Here is a 23,272-nt window from a genome sequence, read left to right as displayed (position 1 = left end):
GTGGCTTAAGGTGGGGAGTTGGAATCACAGGTCCTGGCTGTCGGACCCTGTCTCACCTCTCCTGTGTGCCTAGATGTCACAGCAACAAGCGTGAAAACTAAGATCCCATTAACTGTTACAAATATCAGACAGCCGGTCTGTTTCCAGCCCACAGCAGCGCATCCTACCCGGCCAGTAGCAACATCCCCACGGACTAGGAGCTGCCGGATGAGCCCTTCTCTTGGAGTTCCTCAGGGGAGCTGAGCTGAGCTCTTCTGAAAACCCAGCCCCGAAGTCTCAGACTCCCAGCTACAGACACAGCAGAGCCAGTCTCCTGCAAGGCCCAAACCCCTCCGCCTATTCCTAGCAGCTGTGCAATCCAAACCTGTGCCCCTGCGCCACTGGCATACACCCGTGCATGCCAATCCCCACCGAGACTGCTCAGACATGCTCACTCCACACAAACCAGGCCAGCCTGCCAGAGCCAGCTCTGGGCTCAGGCACTGTCCGACTGCGAGCACACGGAGCGGGCCAGGCCATGGTTGAGTACACGGATAGCAGACCCACCATTCGGTTCCCCTGGCTTGTGTCGCTAGCCCTGTCCTAGAAGGCGAAGCCAGGCCCCGGGCCCTGCCTTCCAGCCTCTCTGGTTGGGTGAGCCAGGCACATGGCTGGGAATGACCTGCCTCAGTCTGGCTAACGGTGCAGGAGGTGGCAGCAGGAGGGGGGGGGTGGAGTCTGTGCCTGCTGCGCATGCCGAAGAAGCAGTCACCCCTCGGCAGAAGTAAGGGCACCTGGGCTGCTCTTGGCTTTGCAGGGAGCACTGGTGGCACAAAAATGGGCTCAGGCTGTTTAAATCAGAGTGACGATAGTGTTGTTAATTTCTTCTGATGCAGCCGTTGCGAGAGGGGGGCCATGGCACAAGACCAGCTCACCCCGCTCTTCACACAAGGAGCAGAATTGCATTTAATCGGCTAGTCAAAAAATCCCCAACATCCCCCCAGCCCCCGACAACTCCCCTCTGCCCCGTCAACAAAACCAGAACAAAGTTTTTGACCTGTTCTAGATCCCATGTGGCTAAGCCAGAACCCCTGACCTGAAGCAAAGCACCATTTTGCCAGGCTGTTCTAATGCCTGCCTGCAGCTTTTGCATGCTGCTGGATATTCAAAATGCTCCAAAAATGTTTAAAGATCTCAGCAGTGTTCAGTGCTGCCACCAGCCCCCACCCCTCACAGAACTGAATGTAATCCAGTAGAGGTATGCAAAGTCAAAGAGAAAACTCTGGTTCCTGGCCCGGCCCACCAATGCATCTTGCCAGGTGCAGCTGGAATCCAGAGCTTTTTGCCCGACAGACAAGACGACCATATGAAATAAAATCAGTTCTTGGAAGGAAGAAGAATGAGCTTCTCAAAGCCCCCCCAGTGCATAACCCACAAGCCCACGATGGCCACAAAGAGGCTAAGGCCATAAGGATGGCCAGAGAGGGTCAGACCAACGGTCCAGTTAGCCCAGCGTCCTGCCTCCGCCAGTGTCTGGTGCCAGAGATTCTTTGGCAGTTGGAGGTTTAGGGACACCCAGACGTGGGGCTGTGTCCCCGACCATCTCCGCCAACTGCCATCGATGGATCGATCCTCCATCAACTTAGGCTCTTCACAAGCGCTTACCACAAGTCTGTTTCTCTTTAGGATCCGGCGTCATTGACTTCCTCCTCTTATGCTGGCTGCTGAGCAGGGCTCTCCCACGGCCAGGCCTCTTGGAACATATCTGAGGGCCAGCAGAGGAGCGGCAGACCACAGGGTGATGCGGAGGCACTAACGCAGAGAAAAAGGAGCTGGGGGTTAGAAAGACAAGGGCAGACAGAGCCCAGGATCACAGCCCTACTCTGAGGGGGAACAATGTCATACAAAGTAAGGACAGATGAAGCCTCTTAGCTCCCACGTACTCCTCCCCCAGCCACTGCAGAGCACTTGCCTGTGGGACATTTAATAGATCTCCAGCGACTGCAGCCTCTCCTTTGGGAACCTGTGCAACATCCTAGCTGATCTGGAAGTTCCTCAGCTGCCCCTGCCCTTCGCAGCACCCTAAATTATTTCTCCTCCTCCTGGCTGTGCACATCCTCTAAAGATCAGTCGATGTATGTCCCAGCACCACCCACGGCTTTAAGTCCATCTCCCCTTCACCGCCCCCACCCAGCCAACCCCTCCGCCTCCCAGCTGATTTCTGCTGCTCTTCTTGGAACTCTCCCCAGCCTCTCGCCATCTTTCTTGAAACAAGTTGTACTTCCCTTTTCTGGTTCAATATTACAATGCAAACCCCGTCTAATTTACTGTCCACGATCACTTTTAACCGCAACTTAAATGCAGCCACCTCTTGGGTGGGGCATGGTAGCTCAGGACACTGCCCACCAGAGCATTCTTCCCTTCTGGTCTCACGTGATCTCCAGTTCAAACTGCAGGAGGAATTTAAGGAAGCAGAACACTGGCCAGATTATCTCCAGCTCTTACCAACCCCCACCACTGAATATTTAACATCACTGTCCCACTCCTGCAGTGTCCGCAAGCTCCAACAAGATCACAGCCCAGGCTGGGACTATTGCAGATGCAGATATTAGCGAGTGCAACAGGGCAGGGAAAATGTTTCCTGCTAATCAAGGGAAGTGGCACCTGCCACAGCAACCTGGTGTTCTGTAACAAAAAGACACAGGATTTCAAAAAGACAGGCCTGGGTGTCTGAAGCTAAGACTTCACTCACTGAATTCAATACATGGTGGTTGTTGCAGTTAAACCCCTTTGAGGTGTTTGGGCAGGGTATACTCAGAGATCTACATTTGAACATTTCAGCCTCACAGCTTCAAGTTAGACACCTGCTAAACAGGATGCTACACATTTTAGGCAACATTTGATCATTTTAACCTAACCTCCAGGAGGGAATGATGCTCCTTAAATTCAGCTTTATGTCCACTGGGATTTTATTCATCACTGAGCAGCCTTAGTCTGTGTTATAATCTCTGCACAGACCCTTTAAACTTTGCTGCGTTGCCATGGAACTGGCTTTGAAGTGTCACAAACACCCTCTAGTGACAGGCTCCAGTACAGCAGCAAGCAAGTGCATTTTGGATACAACCGATCTACAAGGAGTCGGTTTATCATTCTTATGATGGATTAAAGCGTATTTTGTTTTAAAATCTGTAGTAAGTGGAACATACCTCTGGAAGGCAGGGAGGACTTGTGTGTATGATCTTTTCAAAAGTGTTTTGCCCTTAATGTTCATTTAATCAAAACCCCAAGCATGGTTGCTGAGCAAGGCCAAAAGCAGAATCATAATTACTAGACAAGAGGTCAGAAGAAAAAGCTTGATTTTCAGAGTCCAAGTGGAGTTTGCAAGACTAGCAGTTAGAAATCCCTCCCCCTCCCACACACAACTTGTTAACTTAGCCCATTTGTTCGGGAATCAAAGGGTTGAAATAGAGCCTTTTCGGAGAGAATCAATATCTTTTGATTTTAGAAGTTGAGATTCACTTGTAATATTTTTCCACCCTGAACTGTGCTGGGATATGCAGGGCTAGGTCAGAGCAGACGTTTTTCCAGTGCCTCTAGCAGCCTGCTGAAGAAAACACTCCATTTTAGGGATGTTAATTATAGTTTAAATTGTAGCCGGTTAAACTCTAAGTTTAACCAGTTAACCTTGGAGCAGCCCGCCCTCCCCCGCTGGGCTGCTCCAGCCCTGCCAGGCTGCAGGTTAACCATAAGCATCACCCGGTAAAGGTGATGCTTAGTGGGTAACCAGCTACCCTTTCCATCCCTACTCCACTTGCCATGGAAAGGGGGCTTTATAACCTCACTTGAAAAGTTGGTGAATTTTTTAGCTGAGTGTGCTTTGCAAGCCAAAAAGGCTCAGGTAAGTTACTTCCCACCCTGAACAAACCAACTCACCGCTGTAATTTCAAGGATTTGTAACAGCAGGTGACATTTCTGAACTAGAAATTACTGGCTGGAACTTTTCCAGGAAACGAATGTTTGGGACAACCTGGGACCCCCATTTGGGATCCCCAGACTCCAGCTTGCTGCAAGTGCTGCGGCTAAATAGACCTTTCCCTTTCCAGGCCTGTCATTAGACAGTCTCAGTTGGCTTTACCAGCCTTTATAAATTCACAGAATTTAAAACCCAAAGGCCCTGCATCTTTGCTGCGCCTCAGGGCAGCTGCCTCAATTGTCCTATGGACAGGTCCAAGGGCAGCTTGGGGAATTACCTGGGAGAGGGGTCCTGGCATGGGGTGGCAGTGGGGGGGGGGGGGGGTGTCAAGATTACAATCACCTAATCCAACCTCTGCATACCACAGATAAGAGAATGTCCTCCAGCAATTCCTGCCCCAAACTACTGGTTAAACTAGAGCATCTCTAAACAGGGTCTAATATGCATCAGCTCCAATACGGTAAGAATTTAGTGGCATGGAAGGAAAGGAATGCAGACAAGGAGGTCAAGGCAAAATAGGACTATTCTAATAATCCACACTTAACCTACAACACAGCGATGCATAAGCCTTAGGAGATCCCAACTGCTTGTGACCAAGGATTCCAGCAAAACCTGGTATTAGGCAGCAGTCCTGACGTCTTACCTGATTTGTGGGGGTGGGCGAGACCATGTTCTGTGTCGCTGTGAGCTCGGGGCATCACGTAACGAATGGATGTCTCTTCCAAGTACTTGTCTACAAGGTCTGGACACACTAGAAGAGAGGAAATTTTTTTTTAAAGGAAGGCAGAGGAGACCAGCACTGCTACAGCAGATACTAACAGGAAGGATGTGAAAATCTTGATGTCTACCTGCCAAAGGCCAACATGAAAGGTTTTTAAGGGTGAAGGAGGGGTTCACACAAAGGTCTGGGGCAAGAGCTCCAGGGTAGGGAATGCCTTCCCAAGATGCTTCAGAGTGAATCTGTATCATTCTTGTCACTTTCACTGTTGCCCACTGAGCTCTATGGAGCAGCACTGGAACTGTTAGTTTCACTTTGCTGCTTGAGAAATCTATAAGCAGTATCCCTGCTAGTAGTCTCCGCAAGATGTGGCTACTTCACATTAAAATGATTTTCTTTCCAATGGCAACAACTAGTTTTTTTTAAAAATTAGAGTCTAAATAATTTGATGGCTCGGATCCCAAGGGCAAGATTTTTCTAGCCCTGACTGTGATGATCTGACATTTATTCACAATCTTAATTTAGTGTCACTTAGGTAATGTCCTGCATGTATTTGCAAACACAAAAAGCAGCACAACTCATTTTAAAATTTAACAGCACATCAAGAACTGTGTGTAAAATATTAAAGAAGACGGAGATCAGATTTCTTTTGGCTGCACACATTTTAAAGCCCAGTACTCAAAATGAGAGCATACCAATGACTGTTAAACAGAACTTATAGAAACACTTCTGTTTGGATTTGCCATTACTTGCATCGCCTCAACCCATTAGAAGCTAGAGGCCTAAGGATCGGTCAGACTGGACTGGTCACACACGTGGACGCACAATCCTTTGTTAGAAAGTTAACCACCGTGCAGTGTCTGAGTAAAATCATGACCATAAGATACATAGATGACCTAAACATGGTGCAAGGCTTCAACTAGTGACGCTCTCGTACTCTGACTTTATGGTCAGAAGAGACATCTGGATCACCTAGTTGGATCTTCTGCACATTACAAGCCACAGACTCTTACCCCCTTCTGTAACAGACCCCTAACCGCTGGCTGAGTTACTGAAGTCCTCTAATCATGGTTTAAAGCAGGGGTTGGCGACCTTTTCAAACGGAAGAACCAAACTACATCAAAATTCAGAACAAGTGGTCAGCAAAGAGCCGCATAAGAATGCCCATTGGCATGACTGAAAATAGACAACTTATTATTGAGAATTGACATAATCAGGGCTCGACAAAGTATTGAATCTACTCGCCTGTGGCGAGTAGATTTCAGCCGGGTGCCCCGTTCATTTGCGGTGTGCGTATGCACAATGCAGGTCTCGTGCATGCACAGTGCGGGGCTGGCGAGCGACTTTCGCCGCCGTTCATCAAGCCCTGGACATAATGATTAAAAATAGCGTAAATGAAACATTATCCTCACAGACCTTATTTAATGGGACTAATGCTGCTGCATCTTTTCGCACGTTTCTTTGAAGTTTACAACAGAACTGGTCAAATCCCAGCTTCATGCTTGCATTCAGGCAGTCTTCTATCAATCTTATGGCAGGGGTTCAGGGCATGGGGGTATGAGGGACTCAGGCCAGGGGGGAGGAATGTACAAGGGGCTCAGGGCACAGGTTTGGGATGTGTGGGTGGTGCAGGAGTGTTATGGCAGAGGGCTGGGGATGTGGGAGTATGAGGGGCTCAGGGCAAGGGCTTCAGGTGTATGATGAGCTCAGGACTGGGTGTGTGGGGGCGTTATGAATTGGGGGCTTGTTGGCCAGGCTTCATTTTTAAATGAAGTAAAATACGTCCAACACAAAAAGTTTCAACACTGTCTTTATTTATAGCAGGGGTGGGGAACCTTTTTTGGGTTGGGGGCCACTGTCCCACAGAAAAATCAGTTGGGGACCACACAAGTGAGAACCAAAGAAACAACCCCTCCAAAACCCTCCAACCCTCATGGATGTGGCCCGCAGTTGAGACACCTCGCTCCCCTGGTACTCCAGTGCCATGTGGGGGGGAAGGGCAGGGAGGACTGATTATCTTATGAGGCCTCAGGCCAGGTTAACTCTTCTGGGGTTCCAGGGTTAGTGGATTTTGTGCCCCCCCCCCCCCGCAGGCTCTGGGGTGGGGCCAAAAATGAGGGGTACAGTGTGCAGGACACAGCTGCCAGTGAGTGGGATAAGGATGGGGGTGCAGAAACTGGGTGGGAGGCAGAGTGCAGGAGCAAGCTGGGGGTAGGTTTCTAGCCGGAGGGAGGGAGCAGGAACAGCTCAGCCTGCTGGTCTGCAGGGTTGAGTATCTCTTGGGCAGGATCAGCTGGCAGTGCTGGAAGAAGTGCACATGCTGCCCCTTGAGGAAATCCAGCCACTCTCATCCCCAAGCCCAGATCCTCCATCACCATTTCAGGCATTCCCCCCCTCCCCCCGCAGCGCCTGCACGCTCAGTGAACACCACCACAACATCCAGTGCAGCCAGGAGCACTCCTGGTGATCACCAGGCCGGAGCCACGCTGCTCCCATGTCCTACCTCCCCAGAGCACGGGGGAGGGCAGAGGGGATAAGGAAGCATTCACATTGCTGTAAGGAGGGGAGGAGCAGCACACATGCACAGAGCCTCGGGGCTCCCCTCATTCCCAGAAAGCCAGGACTGGCTCCAATCTTGTGGGGGGGCTTGATGCTGGATCACCAGCACGAGTTCCACATTGTGGGGTGGGAGTGAGGGGGGGCTGAGCGTGAGCCGTGACCCATAAATGGCTCGCAAGCCATAGGTTGCCGACCCCTGCTTTAAAGACTAAGTTATAAAGATTCCATTATTTACAGTGTTTAAACCTGCAAGTGACCAGTGCCCCGTGCTCAAAGGAACTGACACCCCTCTCTCTCCCCGCAAGATCTCTGTCAATTTGACCCAGGGGAAAATTCCTTTCCGACTCCACATTGGGTCATCAGATAGACTCTGAGCATGTGGGCAAGGCCTGCCAGGCAGATACTTGGGGGGAAAAATCTCCATTGTAACTCTGGGCACCGGGGATTTCTGAAACTGATGAGCTGCCTGCCATCATAGGCAGTCCAGTCAGACCAGCCCCTTCAGACACTTAGCAAGCTGAGTCTTAAAGCCAGTTACGTTTTGGCTCCTGCTGCTCCCTTGGAAAGTGGTTCCTGAACTTTACTCCTCGGCTCCCATTTTTTAGTCTAAACTTGTTGATGATCAGTTTATAGTGACTTGTTCATGTGTCCGCATTGGTGCTTCACTCCCTCCCTGATATTTATCCCTCGGATGTATTTAGAGAGCAATCGCATCTCCTCTCAGCCTTCTTTTGGTTAAGCTAAAGGAGCGAAGGCATTTGAGTCACCTCTCATAAGGTAGGTTTTCCATTCCTCACAGCAATCTCAGAGCCCTTCTCTGCACCTGCTCCACTTTGAATTCATCTTTCTTCCATGCAGGAGACCAGAACTGCGCACAGTATTCCAGATGAAGTCTCACCAGTGCCTTGTAGAATGATATTAACACTTCCCTGTCGGTACCGGAAATCACTTGCTTGATGCCTCCTAGGACAGTGTTAATTTTTTTCATAGTTGCATCACAATGATCACAGGAGGACCATGAACAGTCCATACACCCAGGCCTCTCTCCTCCTCTGTTGCTTCCCACTGATAAACCTCCAATGTATAGCAAAATTCTTGGTGTTAATCTCTTAAGTGCATGACCTCACTCTTGGCGAGGTTGCCGAGATCTTGTACGAAATTCAGACCTCCTCTATATTGGCAATATCTCACCACATTGTGTCACCCACAAATGTTATTAGCACACACTCGCTTTTTGTGCCAAGATTGGTAATAAAAATGGTAAACAAAATTGGTCCCAAGACCAAACTCTGAGGAACTCCACTAGTAACCTCCCACCAGCCTGACAGCTCACTTTTCAGAAAGACCCATTGTGGTCACACCCTAACACATTTCTTATTTGTTTTTCCAAGCTCCTATTAATCCCTACCTTCTTCAAATTAACTAACAATTTCCCCCATGGAACTGTATCAAATGCCTCACTGAAATCCAAACAAATCTGCTCTCCTGCATTTCCTTTGTCTAAATAAATCAGTTAATGTCTCAAAGAAGATCAGGTTGCTCTGGCACCATCTGCCTTTTATAAAACCTTGCTGTGTTTTACTCCAATTATCTTCATTACAACTGAGGTCAAACAAACAGACCTGTAGTTTCTTGGAACACTTCCCCGTTTTTAAAAATAGGGACTACGTTAGCAATTCTCCAGTCATAGGGTATGACTCCGGGATTTACAGATTAACAATCCTTGCTATTGGGCTTGCTATTTCATGTGTCAGTTCCTTTAATACCCAGGCCTCCCGATTTAGTCCCATTAAGCCAGGGATGGGCAATAATTTTTCATGGGGGGGCCACTCCAAGAAATTGGAAAGTGGTTGAGGGCTGCACTCTTCCATGATATTAATGAAAGAGGTGCGGGGTCTGGGATGGAGGTTAGGTGCAGAAGGGAGCTTGGGATAAGGGAGGAAGTTTGGGTGAAGGAGGCAGTTATGACCTGGGGCACTGGACTGGGGTACTGGGGGTTGGATTGTGAGCTAGGGCAGGAGTGAACTATGACCTAGGGCAGGGGTTCTGGATATGGGTATGTGGAGTAGGGGGTAGCGAGTTAGGGAAGGGTGGGGCTGGGATGCCAGAGGCAGGCTCTGGCCAGGAGACTTAACAGCCAGCAGCCCTTTCCTGAATCAGCCTCCCTCCTTGCCTGCCCTGCCCCTGCCCCAGCTGCAGCCATGTGCTCTGTGTATAACTACAAGCCCCTTGTGCTTTGTGGTGCCTCTTACTGAAACAGGCAGCTCCTGTTGGGGATTGTGCTGGGGGCGGGAAAAGCTCCTAAAGCTTTGTGAAACCACCCTGCAGCCACATTTCTGAGCAGCATGTAGGGGGGGGTGAGGGAAGCGAGAAGCCTTTCTGGGGCTCCCTGCAGCATCCGTGGGCCGGATCTGATGACTTGGTGGGCCAGATCCAGCCCACAGGCCGTATTTTGCCCAGGCCTGCATTAAGCAGTTTGAGTTCAACTTCTACCGCAGATGTGGTAATTTTTACCTCCCTATCCTTGTTACCATTAGCCACCTGCCACTACCTCTAAGCTCTTCATTAGTCTAGTTTAAAATGATGCAAAGTATTTGTTTAGATGGTGGGCCATGCCAAGATCACCTTTAATCTCCAGCTCATCCTGAGTGTTTAGTGATCCCACTTCTTTCCTTGTTTTCTCATTTGGCGATAGAACCTTTTGTTACTGGTTTTAATCCCCTTGGCAAGGTCCAGCTCTGCTTGGCTTTTGGCAGGTCCCACTGTATCCCTAACACTTTCTGACCTCCTAGAAGCAGCTTTCCTCCCTGGTCTCTCCCATCTTCTATTTCTTGTAAATTTCCTTTTTGCTCTTAAAAGCCTGTCTGAGATTCTTGCTCATCCAGCTTGGTCTGCAACCCTTCCCTTTGAATTTTTACCCTCACACCTTGGATCCAGACTTCAGATAGAATTACTTTAACTCAAAGTTGCAGAAGCTAAGCCTGCTCCATATTCAGATTCCTGAATTCTTCAATGCATTTCCTAAATTCCCTTTTAAAAATAAATTAGCTCATTTAAAATCAAGGATCCTTGTTGCAGATCTATTTTTATTTATCCCTCCATTTAGTTTAAGCTGAATTAATTCGTGATCACTTGAATCAGGATTGTCCTTTACAACCAGTTCTTCTGAGTTCTTCACTGCTCACCAATACCAAAATGGCATCACTTCTAGTTTGTTCAGCAACTATTTGATGAAGAATCTGTCAACGATCACATCCAAGAAAATCTGGACCCTAGTATTATTAGTAGTAGTGCCTGTCCTCTAACCTACAGCTGGGAAATTAAAGTCTCCCATAATCACACAATTTCCAGGAGTATTAATTTCAGTAAAAACATCAGAGGTCTCTATCCAGATCCATATCAGAACCTGGTGGTCTGTAACGGTGTTTCTCAACCAGTGGAACGAGTACCCTTAAGAGTACTCGAGAGAAGTCTGGGGGGGGGTATGTCAACACAACTGAAATTTGGAGAAAACTGAATTTTTGTTTTAAGTTTTACAATGTTTTATTGTTTTAGTACTTTTTACATCTAAAAATTTCACCACCCGCCCAGCTGCGATTAAATTGTTTAAACAAATGTGTTGCAATGGTAGAAAAAAAACCTGTGTGTGTCTGAAAACTGTAGGTACTGGAGGGTACTTATAATTTTTTTTTAAAGGGGCTACTTTATGGAAAAAAAAGGTTGAGAAACACTGGTCTGTAACATGCCCCAACCACTAGATCAGGGTAACCTTTAGAACCTTTCTTCCCCAAATTGATCTTGAATCAAACATACTGTCTTCTCCACTCCATCACTTCTAATTTATTTATAGTTTACCTCAACATTAACATACAGCGCTACTCCATCACCTTTGCCTTTATTTTGGTATTTCCTGAACAGTGCACAACCTCTGATAGATGTACTCCAGTCACTACCACTATTCCATCATCTTTTGTTTATCCATGTACATCTGGTTTCACTTCCTGCACCAGTCATTCTAGTTCCTCCATTTGATCACCAAGCTCCTTGCACTAGTTTACAAACATCTTAGCTGTTGCTGCTTGGCTTCACCCACCTTTCCTACTCAACTGGGTACAGTCATTTCACTACCAGCACTGTCCGCCTGACTGGTAACAGCATGGTCTTTCCTCTTCAGGTCCATTCTCTTACATCAGTGGAGAAAAGACCAGCAGTGGGTATCCCCGCTTCCTTGATTTTCCTCCTCCCCAATGTTAAAGTCAAGCATGGAGATTACATGAGCATCTCTCAATGGTCCCCCACCCCTCAAGTTCCTGCTTTATAGCTCTTTTAATGAGTTATGACAACCTCCATCCCAGAAGTCAATTGCCCTCCCTACTCAGGTGGAGTCCCTGAGAACTGTCCTCAGTTGATAAATGCCTCCCAGTGGTCAAACATCCCAATGTCTTCCTTATGGCACCACTACATGAAGCATCTTTTGATCACCATAGCAGTCCTCTCACTGAAGTCTCACTCAGGTTCCATAGTCTCATACTCTCAAGGAATCACTGTTCAAAACTTTTCTTGCTTCATGGCAAGACACAGTTATCCTTCATTTGCAGGCATGCTTGACTGTATTGCTCAGAAGGCAGTATGTATAGAATAGTGTGTCTCAAACTGTGCTCCGCGGAGTCCCAGGGCTCTGCGAGACATCTCCAGGGGCTCCATGAGGTTGACAAAATGGAAACATCGATAGGTACAACACGTACAATCAGTGGACTGCTGGGGCTCCGCATAAATTTTTGCGCATGTAAAGGGCCCCAGAGCCCCAAAAAATTGAGAACTGCTAGTACAGAATACAGAAGTGTTCCCTGAAAGCTGTGTGCTTGTGCAGCTGCTCAGGGGGGATTCAAATGCTGCCTAGCTGATTAGCAGAGTGCCCACAGCTAGGCTTTTTGTTTCTAGTGGTAGGCACATTTGCACGTCTTGGTGCACATAGAAAGGTTATTCTGCACATGGATGAAGATTAGAGGGAACACTGGAATACAGTAGTCCATATTCCTGGGTGTCCAGCTGAATGAACCTTTCATCCCTGTTTTATGCTCCCTACATTTGATGTCCACATTTTTTTATTAATTTCCAAGTTTATTTTAGCTTGGGCTGAAGGTGGAGCTGTGGGAGTACCACTGCCAGAAACAGATATCTGGGGGCAGAACCAGACTGGGGGCAGCACAGGACTGGAAATACAGCATTTCCTCCCTGCTTCCCATGGGGCACTGGCCTGGGCCCTCCTGAGAGCCCCCATGAACATTCCTCCATGCTCCACAGTTTGGGGATCACTGATCTAGGCATTAGATTCAAGCTAGTTCTAAAATTTCTGTTAAAGGAAACTGGCAGGAAATTGCTATTATGCAAGATCAAAGTACAATCATTGAGTATAGTGAAAACACTCTGAACACTAGATTAAAAATTGATGAAAAATATCTATCTTAAAATAGAAATGAAATGAACTCATTTAATTTAAAAAAATTATGACAACCTTTGTCAAGGCCTAAACTTACTATAATATAATACAATAATTTAAATTAATTTAAAATGGTATTCAAACAGTACACATACTGCCAAAGTTTTAAAGAAAATCAACTCCGTGAACTCGTGGAAATCACAGATTCAACAACTGGACTTCTGGCTAAGTCTCTGGAAACAGTTTGTTGAAGTGCTAAACCAGCTTGTGTCAGCAGCAGCAGCTTCTTCTCTCTTTCATTTCAGTTTATTCAACCAGTTCAGCTTAATAATTAGTTCTTTTGAAGTTGAGAAACTGATTGGAAGTTTTAATAAAAAGCTTGTCTTCTTCCAATCTATAAATAAAAATGGAGGTGTGACAGGATAAGATCTATTAATTCTAAAATACTGCAGGACATGGCACCCAAAAACAATCTGTTCAATTCACTAAGCATAAATATTTCCTTTGTTTAATAAATCAGTTTTAAATGATAAATGTTTTGATATACCTTTTCTTACGTATGAAGTACAATTAAGATAATTTTATTGAAATGCTGTTTTTTTATAAATGCTGGTTTTGTGCATTTTTAATTCCATGCCAATTTTCATCCAAATGCAGCTTAACACAATCATCAGTTAAAAAAAAAAAAAATCTAGTAAATAAAAAAAAATCATTTATGATTTTCTAATAAAAATTAAAAATCTGAATAAGTTTAACAAACTTATTTAATAATCACACAATCAGAGAATACTAGAACTGGAAAGGATCTCAAGAGGTCATCAAGTCCAGTCCATAGCACTAATGGTAGGATTAAGCACCATCTATCTCAGGGGTAGACAAGAGAGCCTCTGCAGGCCAGATCCGGCCCGCCAAGCAGGTCAATCCAGCCCACGGCCGCTTTGCTGTTCCCCTGCCCCCAGGCCAATCGAGACCTGGGAATGGGGGAGCGTTTGAACAGCTCTAGGCACAGAGCGCCCCTTGCAGGGCAGGGGCTGAGAGACTTCACATGCTGCGGTGCTTAGAGTGAACCACCAGCTGTTCAGAACAGCTAGCAGTTCTTTCTAGATGCTGGGGGCAAAGACTTCACACCCTTCCCCCGCTCCCAGGCCAATCAGGGTTTGTGGATGGGGGAATATGAGAAGTGTCCTGGCTCCATCCCTTCTACCCATGGCTCTGTCCCTTCTGGGATGGCCCAGAACCACTTGGCCCCGTCCCTTCTGGGATGGCCCAGAGCCACTTCAAAAATTTGTGAAGTGGCCTCCCTTCTAAAATTATTGCCCACCCCGATCTAGATCATCTCTGACAGATGTTTGTGTAACTTGCTCTTAAAAATCTCCAATAATGGGGATTCTACCACCCCTCTTGGCAATTTATTTCTCTCACCCAATTCCTGCTGTCCTGGAGCATAAATGTATATAGATACTGTGTGTCACACTGGTTAACAAAAAAGTAATACATTATTATCCCAAGAGAGTTGAAGTACAAGTACAAATCTAGATTGATTTCAATAATTTTCAATCCACCATGCAATAGACACAGTGATTAAAACTGAAATATAAGAAATGCTGTTTGTACAAATGTAAAAGGTTGAGAACTTGTGTAAATTCAGAAGAGACAGACCATCAGTTTAGATTTTTTTTTTTTTTAAACAAAAATGATTCACTGGATTTTTACCTACTACTGTACCATGTAACACCAAAGACTCCAATACGCCTTAAAAAAACCAAACAAACAAAAAAAACAGGTGTGGCTGAGACTCCACAGGTTTGTTTGCTCAGATCTAGAAGGGAGAGTCACTGTACTTAGGTGGTTATTGAAATGTTTAGAGCCATGCGTGGATACAAAATTTGTATCTGCATCCATACCTGCAAAAATGAGCTGTGGATATCAGCATCTGCAGACATAAAGCTGATATTCACAGATTTGCAGTGCTCTAGAAATGTTCATTACATGCCACAGTCAAATAAATCTCTCAGATCAGAGCTTTGCAGAGCACACAATGTATGAAAGCAGGTTATGGCACAGGGCAAGGGAAAAAGCAGAAGGATCATTAAACCTGCCCAAATGGATTTTTTTTGTGGGATGAAGGAAAGAAGAAGGATTGAGAGAGTCCTAGCACCCCACTATCTCTGACACTGGAAAAAGCCAAATGTGTTTTGAAGCCTCACTCCAAGAGAGAGAAAGCCCCCTGAACCCTATTCTATTTCAAAAGCTCACCCTGATTTACTTACAACGTGCACATTCCCTGGGGCTTAGCAAGGGGAGGGTATAACCAGGACATGTGTTAACATTTCACAATGTTTCCCCTCCCACAATGTAGTGAATATCAAGTCGTCCTCAAGGACAGCAGATACATAGTACACTGGAGGTTGTAACACCCTATTATGAATTGAGTGTAAGAGAAGTCAAAACAAATCAAGAAAGCTCCCAAGCATGTGCTTTCCCCTTCAATTCCTATCCTCACCTTGCACACAAGCATCAAAACCAAATGAACTGAACTTATTCTATTTTTCCCGGACGACTTTCACAAATGGCCCAGCATCAAGTGAGAGATTTCAGTCTAAACAAGTATTTTCTCAGAAACCTCTGTAAATAAATGAATAAAGGTGGTTTCGTTTGGCTTTGTTTTAAAACAATGATCCTGGAACTGATGACTACATGGCAAATATGCAGCCCTAATTCTATCAAAGTACTAACATATTTAGTGTTTTGTAGGAACACGGAGACCAGGCTGCAGCTCTCTGCTAGTAGTGATAATGGGAAGACTCTGCTACATGTGGGAACTATAACAAGACTATCATACTTTTGGATTATTTTGCTTAAGCGTGACCATTTGTACAATCTCAGGGTGAAAAGGATCTATCACTGAAATCCTGCATTGATACTGGTAAGCAAAGAAATGGAGGAAAGAGGGAGGCATCACTCAGTTCCCCCACATTCTTTGTCTGAGCATCTCGTACCTGAACTAGGGATGTAATAGTGTAGTCGATTAACCAATAAGCAAAAGCTTATCGGTTAATGCTATAGACTACACGCATTCGCCCCCACACCAGTACATTTCTTAGCAGGCTGGCCAGCAGGCCGGCTCAGTCCTGACAACTACCCCAGCTGCGGCTCTGCATTTAAAGCATATTAGGAGCCGGGCGGACAGGCAGCCCGGCTTGTGCCGGGTCTGGGAGCTCAGACCTCTCTAGACAGGGGCTGCTGCAACCCACACTGCTGCCTCTTTATCAGAGGCAGCAATACAGGGCAACAGGCACAGCCGGTCCTAAAGGGGAGCTGCTGTTTAAATTGGCTCCCCTTGTGGACCAGCTCCCACCTAGCACCCTGCCTTGCTGCCTCTGATACAGAAGCAGCAGCGCGGAGTGGCAGGGGTCTCCTCAGGAGTGGGGCCGGAGCATACTGGCTGCTGCCTCTGCCCTTGGGGACTATAGAATAGTCCAGGGCTACTCAACTTTGGAAGGCCACAGTGACACTCACAGCACTCGTGACGAAGGCCGCAACTTAAGTGTGATTACATACACATACATATATAAATGCAAATAGCTTCTTTCACACTGACGGGCATGAATACAAAGATTAAGGCAAGACTACACAACATGCAGGCCCCATTTAAATCAGTTCTGCTGATATTAATAAAATGCAATACGTACCTGATTTCCACCCATATGACAGCACTTTTAATGAGCAATGACAGTCCAGGAATTTAACTACTAAAACTCATATCAACAGAAGACCATTATATTCAGGGCTTGACAAACCCTGGTGAGAGCTACTCGCCAGCCCTGCACCGCGCATGTGCCAGACCAGCACTGTGCATGCGTGAAGCGCAGGTGAATGGGGCGCATGGAGCAACCGGCTGAAATCTACTTGCCACAGGCGAGTAGATTCAGCAGTTTGTTGAGCCCTGATTATATTGACTACTTTTTTGTTTTGGGTCCCACCTGCGGGCCAGGTGTTGAGCCCTGCATAAACCCAAACTGCACTGCAGGCCACAGACAAACAGGCCACAAGATGCATGCAGCCCCCAGGGCTGTTGCTACACTTCAAAGGCAAAAGCGCTGCAGGGAGCAGAGGGCCAGCTCCACATGGAGCCTGAGGTAGTGGTGGAGTCCCCAGCTGACCCTGGGCTGCATGTGGAGTTTCAAAGTGGCAGCACCATGTGGAGACCAGGGTCTGGCCCCGGGCTCCATGCAGTATTTCAAAGCAGCAGCGCTGTGTGGAGACCAGGGTCTTTCTGATAGGGGCAGCAAGGGGGGGTAAGCAACTAGTCGACTAGTGTGTATTCGCTTATCCGATAGTCGACTAGTTGTTCGCATCCCTATACTGTACTCCATTTGCTTTTTTGGGGGGGGGGGGGGGGAGAGAAGAGAGGTGTCTGCTGCTGCCTGATTGCATACTTCTGGTTCCAAATGAGGTATGTTGTTGACTGGTCAGTTCCTTACTCTGATGTTCATAACTGTATGTTCTATGGTATTGTATTTACCCCGCCTTCTGATGGGACATGCTTTCTTTACAGCCCGCAGAACTCAACCAAGTTGTTCCACACAGCAGCACAGACCCTTGCCCATGGGGTTACTAGACAGACAAGATTTTATCATCTCACTTCTCAGCAACACAAAGCAGGACCAGCTATCCTTAAACTGCCAACAGAGTTCTAAAGCTCTCAACAAAACAGCCCAGGACACAGAGCAGATGACTTACCAGCCCTTCTCCTCTTCAGTGTGACATAGGGCAAGAGGTCATGGCGCGTGATAATCCTCAGTAGCTGCAGCACCTGGCGGAAGTTGGTCTCATCACAGCGGCCCTGCCTTTCTAGGGCCAACAGGAAGTCCCGGCCGCTGCGGATCATCCCCCTCTCATAGTCATCAATCACATCCACAAAGAGAAAGGACAACACACGTACGTCCCGGTGGGTCAGGTGAGTGCCCACAATGTCAAACATGCGGTGCAAACTATAGAGTCCGTGCTCCCTGTCCCCCGTCTCCTCCGGCCAGGCTTGTGCTCGACTCCGTTTCAAGGTGTCCATCCTGCACGGTGGCTGATCCCGCCACGTGCCACCCAATTCCACAGAACTGGAGAACTGTTCCTAGGACTGCAAACCTGAAAGATAAAGAGGGCCAACAGGCTTTAATCAAGAATTTGGCTGGTTTGTTCCCTACTCGGAAGATATTAAATACAAATTCTTGTCTGAATTCCTGCATCAACAGCCGTTTGTGCTCAGATCCTCCTTATGCAGGGTCATAATATTCATACTAATACTTCCCACCTCTCTCCATATAGAGCTTTTCACCTAAAAGTCCCTATGGTTGTCAGTCAGGATTACACTTCTCCCCGCCACCCCCAATCTGGAAAGTGGGCTTACTTAGGCTCAGAGTGTGTGCAAGAGCCAAAAAAAAAAAAAAAAGTCTTTGTCAGAGCTGGAAACAAAAACCAGGAGTCCTGATCACCAGGCTTATATCTGATCTCCTCTGCCAATTCCTGCTACTATAAAGATGCTGGAAATCACTCCCTCTTGTGGTTCACTAGAGACCAGTCTACTGGCCTTTGAGACATAATGCAAAAGACCGTGTTTAACTGGCTTTTTACTGGGTACGGTATTATGAAAGAGCCAGGGGAGCAGCTTTCCATGACGTATCTAACAGGTACTGACACTGCTCCCATGGTATCTGAAAAATCATCATGAAAGTATGTATAGACCAATAAAAAGTGCTATATCACTTTTCATCTAAGGATCTTTAAACATTAATTAAGCTTCACAAGTTCCCTCCTGAGAATAGTTCAGTCTCTCTTTTGCAAAAGAATTTGGCACACAGAGGGATTAAGTGATTTGCCCAAGGCCATCCAATGGTTAAGTGGCAAATCCAGGATCCCTAACACGCAGTTTCCCACTCTCAATACAAGCATTTCATTTTTGGAGCTTAAGGTGGTTTAACTTTTTCTCCTCCCCCTCACACCATGGGGTTCAGTTCTGCTTGGTAATTTGTCTTCCTGTCACCTGCACACATGTCTACAGCTTAAATTAAGAGAAGAAACTTTGTGCAAAACACATGGCACAGACTCAATCCAACCCCAGAAGGGTGGATCATTTATTGTATGCAAGTCTTTCATCTGTCATCTGACTGCCCTGCCTGGAGTGCCCACCTGTGACAGGTTGTAGCATGACAGGCTCACCTGCCTCAGCTGCCTTCCTTCAGAGTCCCCAGAGACAATCCAAAGCCTCTTAGTGCCAATAGCCCATATGCATTTCATTTATTACAAGAGAAACACACACACCCCCATGCACATAAGTCACATCATCACACCTCAGACAAAGTATCAAGTTCAGCTTTAGCAGCCCTCAGCACACCCCAGCTCTGTGGCAGAAACCTCTCGCCACATCCTGGCTCTCTGTTTGTTCCCTCCTGCCCGCGTACCAAACTAGCTGCCCTAACCCTTCCAACTGGAGAGCACTTCTGTTCTTCCCAGTGGGAACCTCCACAACCTCTTTTCTGGGAAGCCCTCAAGCCAGGGAAGCTTCCTTCACTAGACCAGCCCTCTCACCGCTCCTCTGCTTCCAGCTCTCTGGCCCTTTGAGTAAGCCCTTCCATTACTATCTTGCCTTCAGGACTCCCCGGACCCTCCACTCCTCCCAGCTTAGAGCCAGCAACTTTCTATAGTGCTTCCTCAGCTATGAGTTGGAGATGCCAGTCAGCAAACCTCCTCTTGTGCCTTCAGCCTTACCCCTCCTGCTTCCTACTAGTACTCCTCCAGTCCCGTCAGTTCTCACCTAGCCTCCTAACTAAACCAGTCTGCTCTGACTCACTTGGACTCCCCTTCCTGATAAGCCCCCAGGTGCTGCCCAGCTCTCTTCATTAGCCAAAAGGGAACACGTGTCATGGCACAGAGGAGCTGGACCTACTTCACCTTTAGGAGCAGTCTTCTTTAACTAATAAGATCCCAAATACTTTCTGGCAAGCACACATACAAGCTATGGTGCCTGAAGTAGATAGTGCAGAACACAAAAAGGAATCCAAGCAAGTAATCGAGTGAACAGTTTGCTGGAATGAACAAAGCTATGACAGTAGTGCATCCAGCTCTTGAGCTAGAATCTGCCTAATGACCCGGCCCCATCCAAGGCATATGAACAGGATTTTTATGATAAAGGCATCAAATATAAACACATTATTAAGAGTAATCATTGGTATCACAATGAAACAGCAAGCCCAGTGTATTAACTATTATGCAAGAACCAGTTCAGTTACTAAGCAGGCCCAAACCTGTTTCACTTTTAAAATCAGATGGGAACAAACTGACTTGTGACCCCTCCTTGCTTCACTGATCTATAGACTAGCCTATGTTACCTGTCTACGTATTCAGTTACGTACACTCACCTGTCTACGTATTCAGTTACGTACACTCACCTGTCCCAAAAGGCTGGGAACTATTGGCCTAGCAGTCAAAACCTTGCCATGCCAAATGCCTACATCTGATGCCCAAACATTATTCCTATGGTGACGGGCTATCAACATAGAGCAGTCCATTTGGCGGGTATCCGCATCCCTAGTTCACATCTTAATAGTTCTCACACCCATGGCTGATTAAAAGTGGCACTGACTTTTTCCAACAAGGGTATCAAGCCCACTATAGGGATGTGAAAGTGTGTACACTTTTAACCGTCTATAGGAGCTGGGACGTGCGGGGAGCCGGGTTAAAGCCAGCTCTTGCGCACCGGCGCCTTTCTTCTCCCCTTCTCCCCACACTGCTGCCTATGTATCAGAGGCACCAGTGTAGTGGGGCAGGTGGCCCTGTACATGCTGGCATCTGCATGTCTCCCCGCGCTGCTGCCTCTGTTAGAGGAAGCAATGCAGGGGGGTAGGCAACTCTGTGGGAGCTGACTCCCCCCAGATTATAAACGTCTAACTGCTGAAAGTTTCAGTGGTTACATGTTTGCCTGAATAAATACATTTTAATATCCCTAGCTCCCATCCTGGGAGCAGGTCAGGAGAGGGAATTCTCAGTTTTGAGAGCAAGAAGCCTACACATGCTCTGAAAGTGAGTTATGCTTTCATTTATAATCAGCTTCACTTCCAGGTTTTCAGTACACTGAAAGGTAAGTTAAAAACACCTCTTTGTTTATTTGATTTGTTTTCAAACACAAAATTTGAAGTTTTAGGACAAATTTGAATTCAAAAGTTCTCTCAAGCCAAGACAGCTATAGCTGTGAATTTCTAAACTCAAGTTTTAAAAAATAAACTTAATATTCCCTTTATAAAACTTTTATACTGAATATGAAGTTTGCATATCATCAGCATGGATATTTATAGGCAAAGGGAGCCGCTTGGGAAAAGCTTTGTACGCCTTATTTTGGGTCATACACAGTGCAATCTCTATCCTCCGTTGAACTGGGATTTTGAGAGGCAGCTATATGATTTAGTTTTGCTTACACCCTTTTAGAGATCCTCCTCCTCCTCTATAGTAGTTAAGTTACATGGGAAACCCCCTCCACATATCTGAATTGTTTTAATAGACAATACTAGATTGGAAGCAGGCACTGCACAGCACAAAGCACATTGTGGGAACACAAATATAATGTCGTAAGAAACTGACAAGAGAGTATTTTAAAGACGTGGAAGAAGGTGTGTATCTATGACTTCTGGTTTTTGACATTTATTCATGTAATTTTGAGGGGTTTTTTAAACCAATTTTTGAGTGCCATGTAGCTGTCCAAAAAGCAGGGGCTTTCAGAGAGAGAGGTGTGTGTGTGTGCGCGCATGCGCGCGAAACAAACAAACAGCATTATGTTACAAGTGCACACTAGTAGGGTCTACGGAGATTAATTCAGGTTGAACGTCTTAGCACATTTTAGAAATCACAGCCCTGTGGTCCACATTACAGATCTATGTCGATAAGCCCTTAGAGATGAGCCAAGGAGCAGGAACATAATATATATAAACAAACTGCACTAGGAAAGAGGTGAAGTCAACATGAATTGAGTAACCATTAGGGATCTAAAAGAGTAGTTGAATGGTCGACCACCTACCCAATAAGCCTAGGCTTATCAGGTAGTCGAGTCGACTACTCACATTTTCCCCTGCTTGCTGCCTCTATATCAGAGGCAGCAAGGGGTGCGGGGGGGGAGCAGGAGCCAGTGCTGGGGGGAGCAGGCTTAAAAGCTGATTCCCTTCAGCACTGTCTCTAGGGTGCAGGGAGGGAGGGGGAGGGGGAGCAAAGGAAGGCAGAGGCGCAGCGGCACTGCAGTTCTTCCTTTTAAGTGTAAAAAGAGCTGGGCAGGCAGAGGCACAGCATGGGACCCCGGTGCAAGCTTGCGCCAGGTCCCAGACCTACTTCTGCTGCAGCTCTGAAGTTTAAATGTAGTAGGAGCCAGGCTGCCTGCACACCCGACTCCTGCTATGTATAAACTGCAGAGCTGCAGCAGCCCTGTTTCAATTAATTACATACTCGATACAATTTGACATTTAACTCCTGCCCCAAGCTCTGCCTCCACACACCCATTGGTTGATTTCTGGTTTGTCTCAGCAAAATGGATGGAGCTCATTTTGGTCTTGTTTTGAAATTGGGATTTGCTTCATTTTTGGCGGGGGGGGGGAGGGCTTGTTTTGCTTTTTTTGTGAGAGTTGGCTACTCGCCTCCACTTAGCAGCAGGTCTGGCTCCTGACCATTTCCAGGGCACAGTGAGGTCTGCAGTGTGAAGACAGGCAGGAAGCGGTAGCACCCCTGCTGGTCACCTTGTCTCTCTACAGCTAGGTGACCCAGTGCCTGATTTCCTGTGACCCTGTACTGGGTCGTGACCCATACTTTGAAAATGACTGGATTATTACAGCACGAAGAATCATAGGATGTGCCCTTAAGTCCTAGTGACACTCGTGTGAGTTCTGCACCTACGAGGACTAGTTTGAGCAGGGTTTTGGTTGCTCACGCATGCCCTACGCCTGAGTGGACATTTAACTCAATACTTATCATTAGTAAACATTTCTGGTGTTAATTGGATAAATACTGCAACTGTTTGTATGTGGGGGGAAAGGGTGTTTTATTGGTAAAAATCTAAAATCAGAAGTCCTATTTGTTTATTTTTGAAATGCAGCTTCTCTTGAAGGAGATGTGCTTTTACAAGGTACACACTGGGCTTAGATGTAGCAACGGTTAAAAGTAAAGATCAAAGAAAGGGAAAAAATGTTGTTTCCAAGTTTTAACCAAGAGAGTGTAAATGTGTTTCCAATTAAAATCTTAGAAACAATACCTCCTCCCCATACCCCCCCCCTCACTGCTCTCAGCTTGTGTCTCTCAGGACCCATCTACAGCAAGAAAGTGACCATGGTGAAGCACAGCTGCATAAAAGTTGGGGACCAGTGACTTTATATACTTTACCTGTCAAAAACATGTAACACAGAGGAGCCCCTCTGACTTTTCATGCTGTTTGGGAATTATTCTCTTCCAGGGCTGCTATGAAATCTTCACACTCTAATTCAAAGTGCCTGTATGCACACACTTTCCAAATAAAGTTAACTCATTTCTACACCACAATTTTAGGGTTTTCCATTCTTCCGGCCAAAGTTACAGGCAT

General features: G+C 46.6%; 1 protein-coding gene across 5 annotated transcripts in view; it reads right to left on the bottom strand.

Moving 5' to 3' along the window:
* DEDD (death effector domain containing) overlaps positions 1-23,272 on the bottom strand; it is a 41,292-nt gene that overhangs the window by 3,263 nt on the left and 14,757 nt on the right. For all 5 annotated transcript variants that reach the window (XM_075907768.1, XM_075907766.1, XM_025180127.2 and 2 more), the window contains 3 exons: positions 17,413-17,811; positions 4,596-4,703; positions 1,645-1,791 (listed from right to left, as the gene is read on the bottom strand). In XM_075907768.1, the coding sequence (XP_075763883.1) occupies positions 1,645-1,791; positions 4,596-4,703; positions 17,413-17,737 (580 nt within the window). In that variant the 5' untranslated portion in view covers positions 17,738-17,811. The remainder of the gene's footprint in view (positions 1-1,644; positions 1,792-4,595; positions 4,704-17,412; positions 17,812-23,272) is intronic.

The sequence above is a fragment of the Pelodiscus sinensis genome, chromosome 24 (genome assembly GCF_049634645.1).
Source record: "Pelodiscus sinensis isolate JC-2024 chromosome 24, ASM4963464v1, whole genome shotgun sequence".
Classification (NCBI taxonomy): Eukaryota; Metazoa; Chordata; order Testudines; family Trionychidae; genus Pelodiscus; species Pelodiscus sinensis.
The sequence above is the reverse complement of the archived record's forward strand: the minus strand, read 5'-3'. Positions and strand labels throughout refer to the sequence as shown.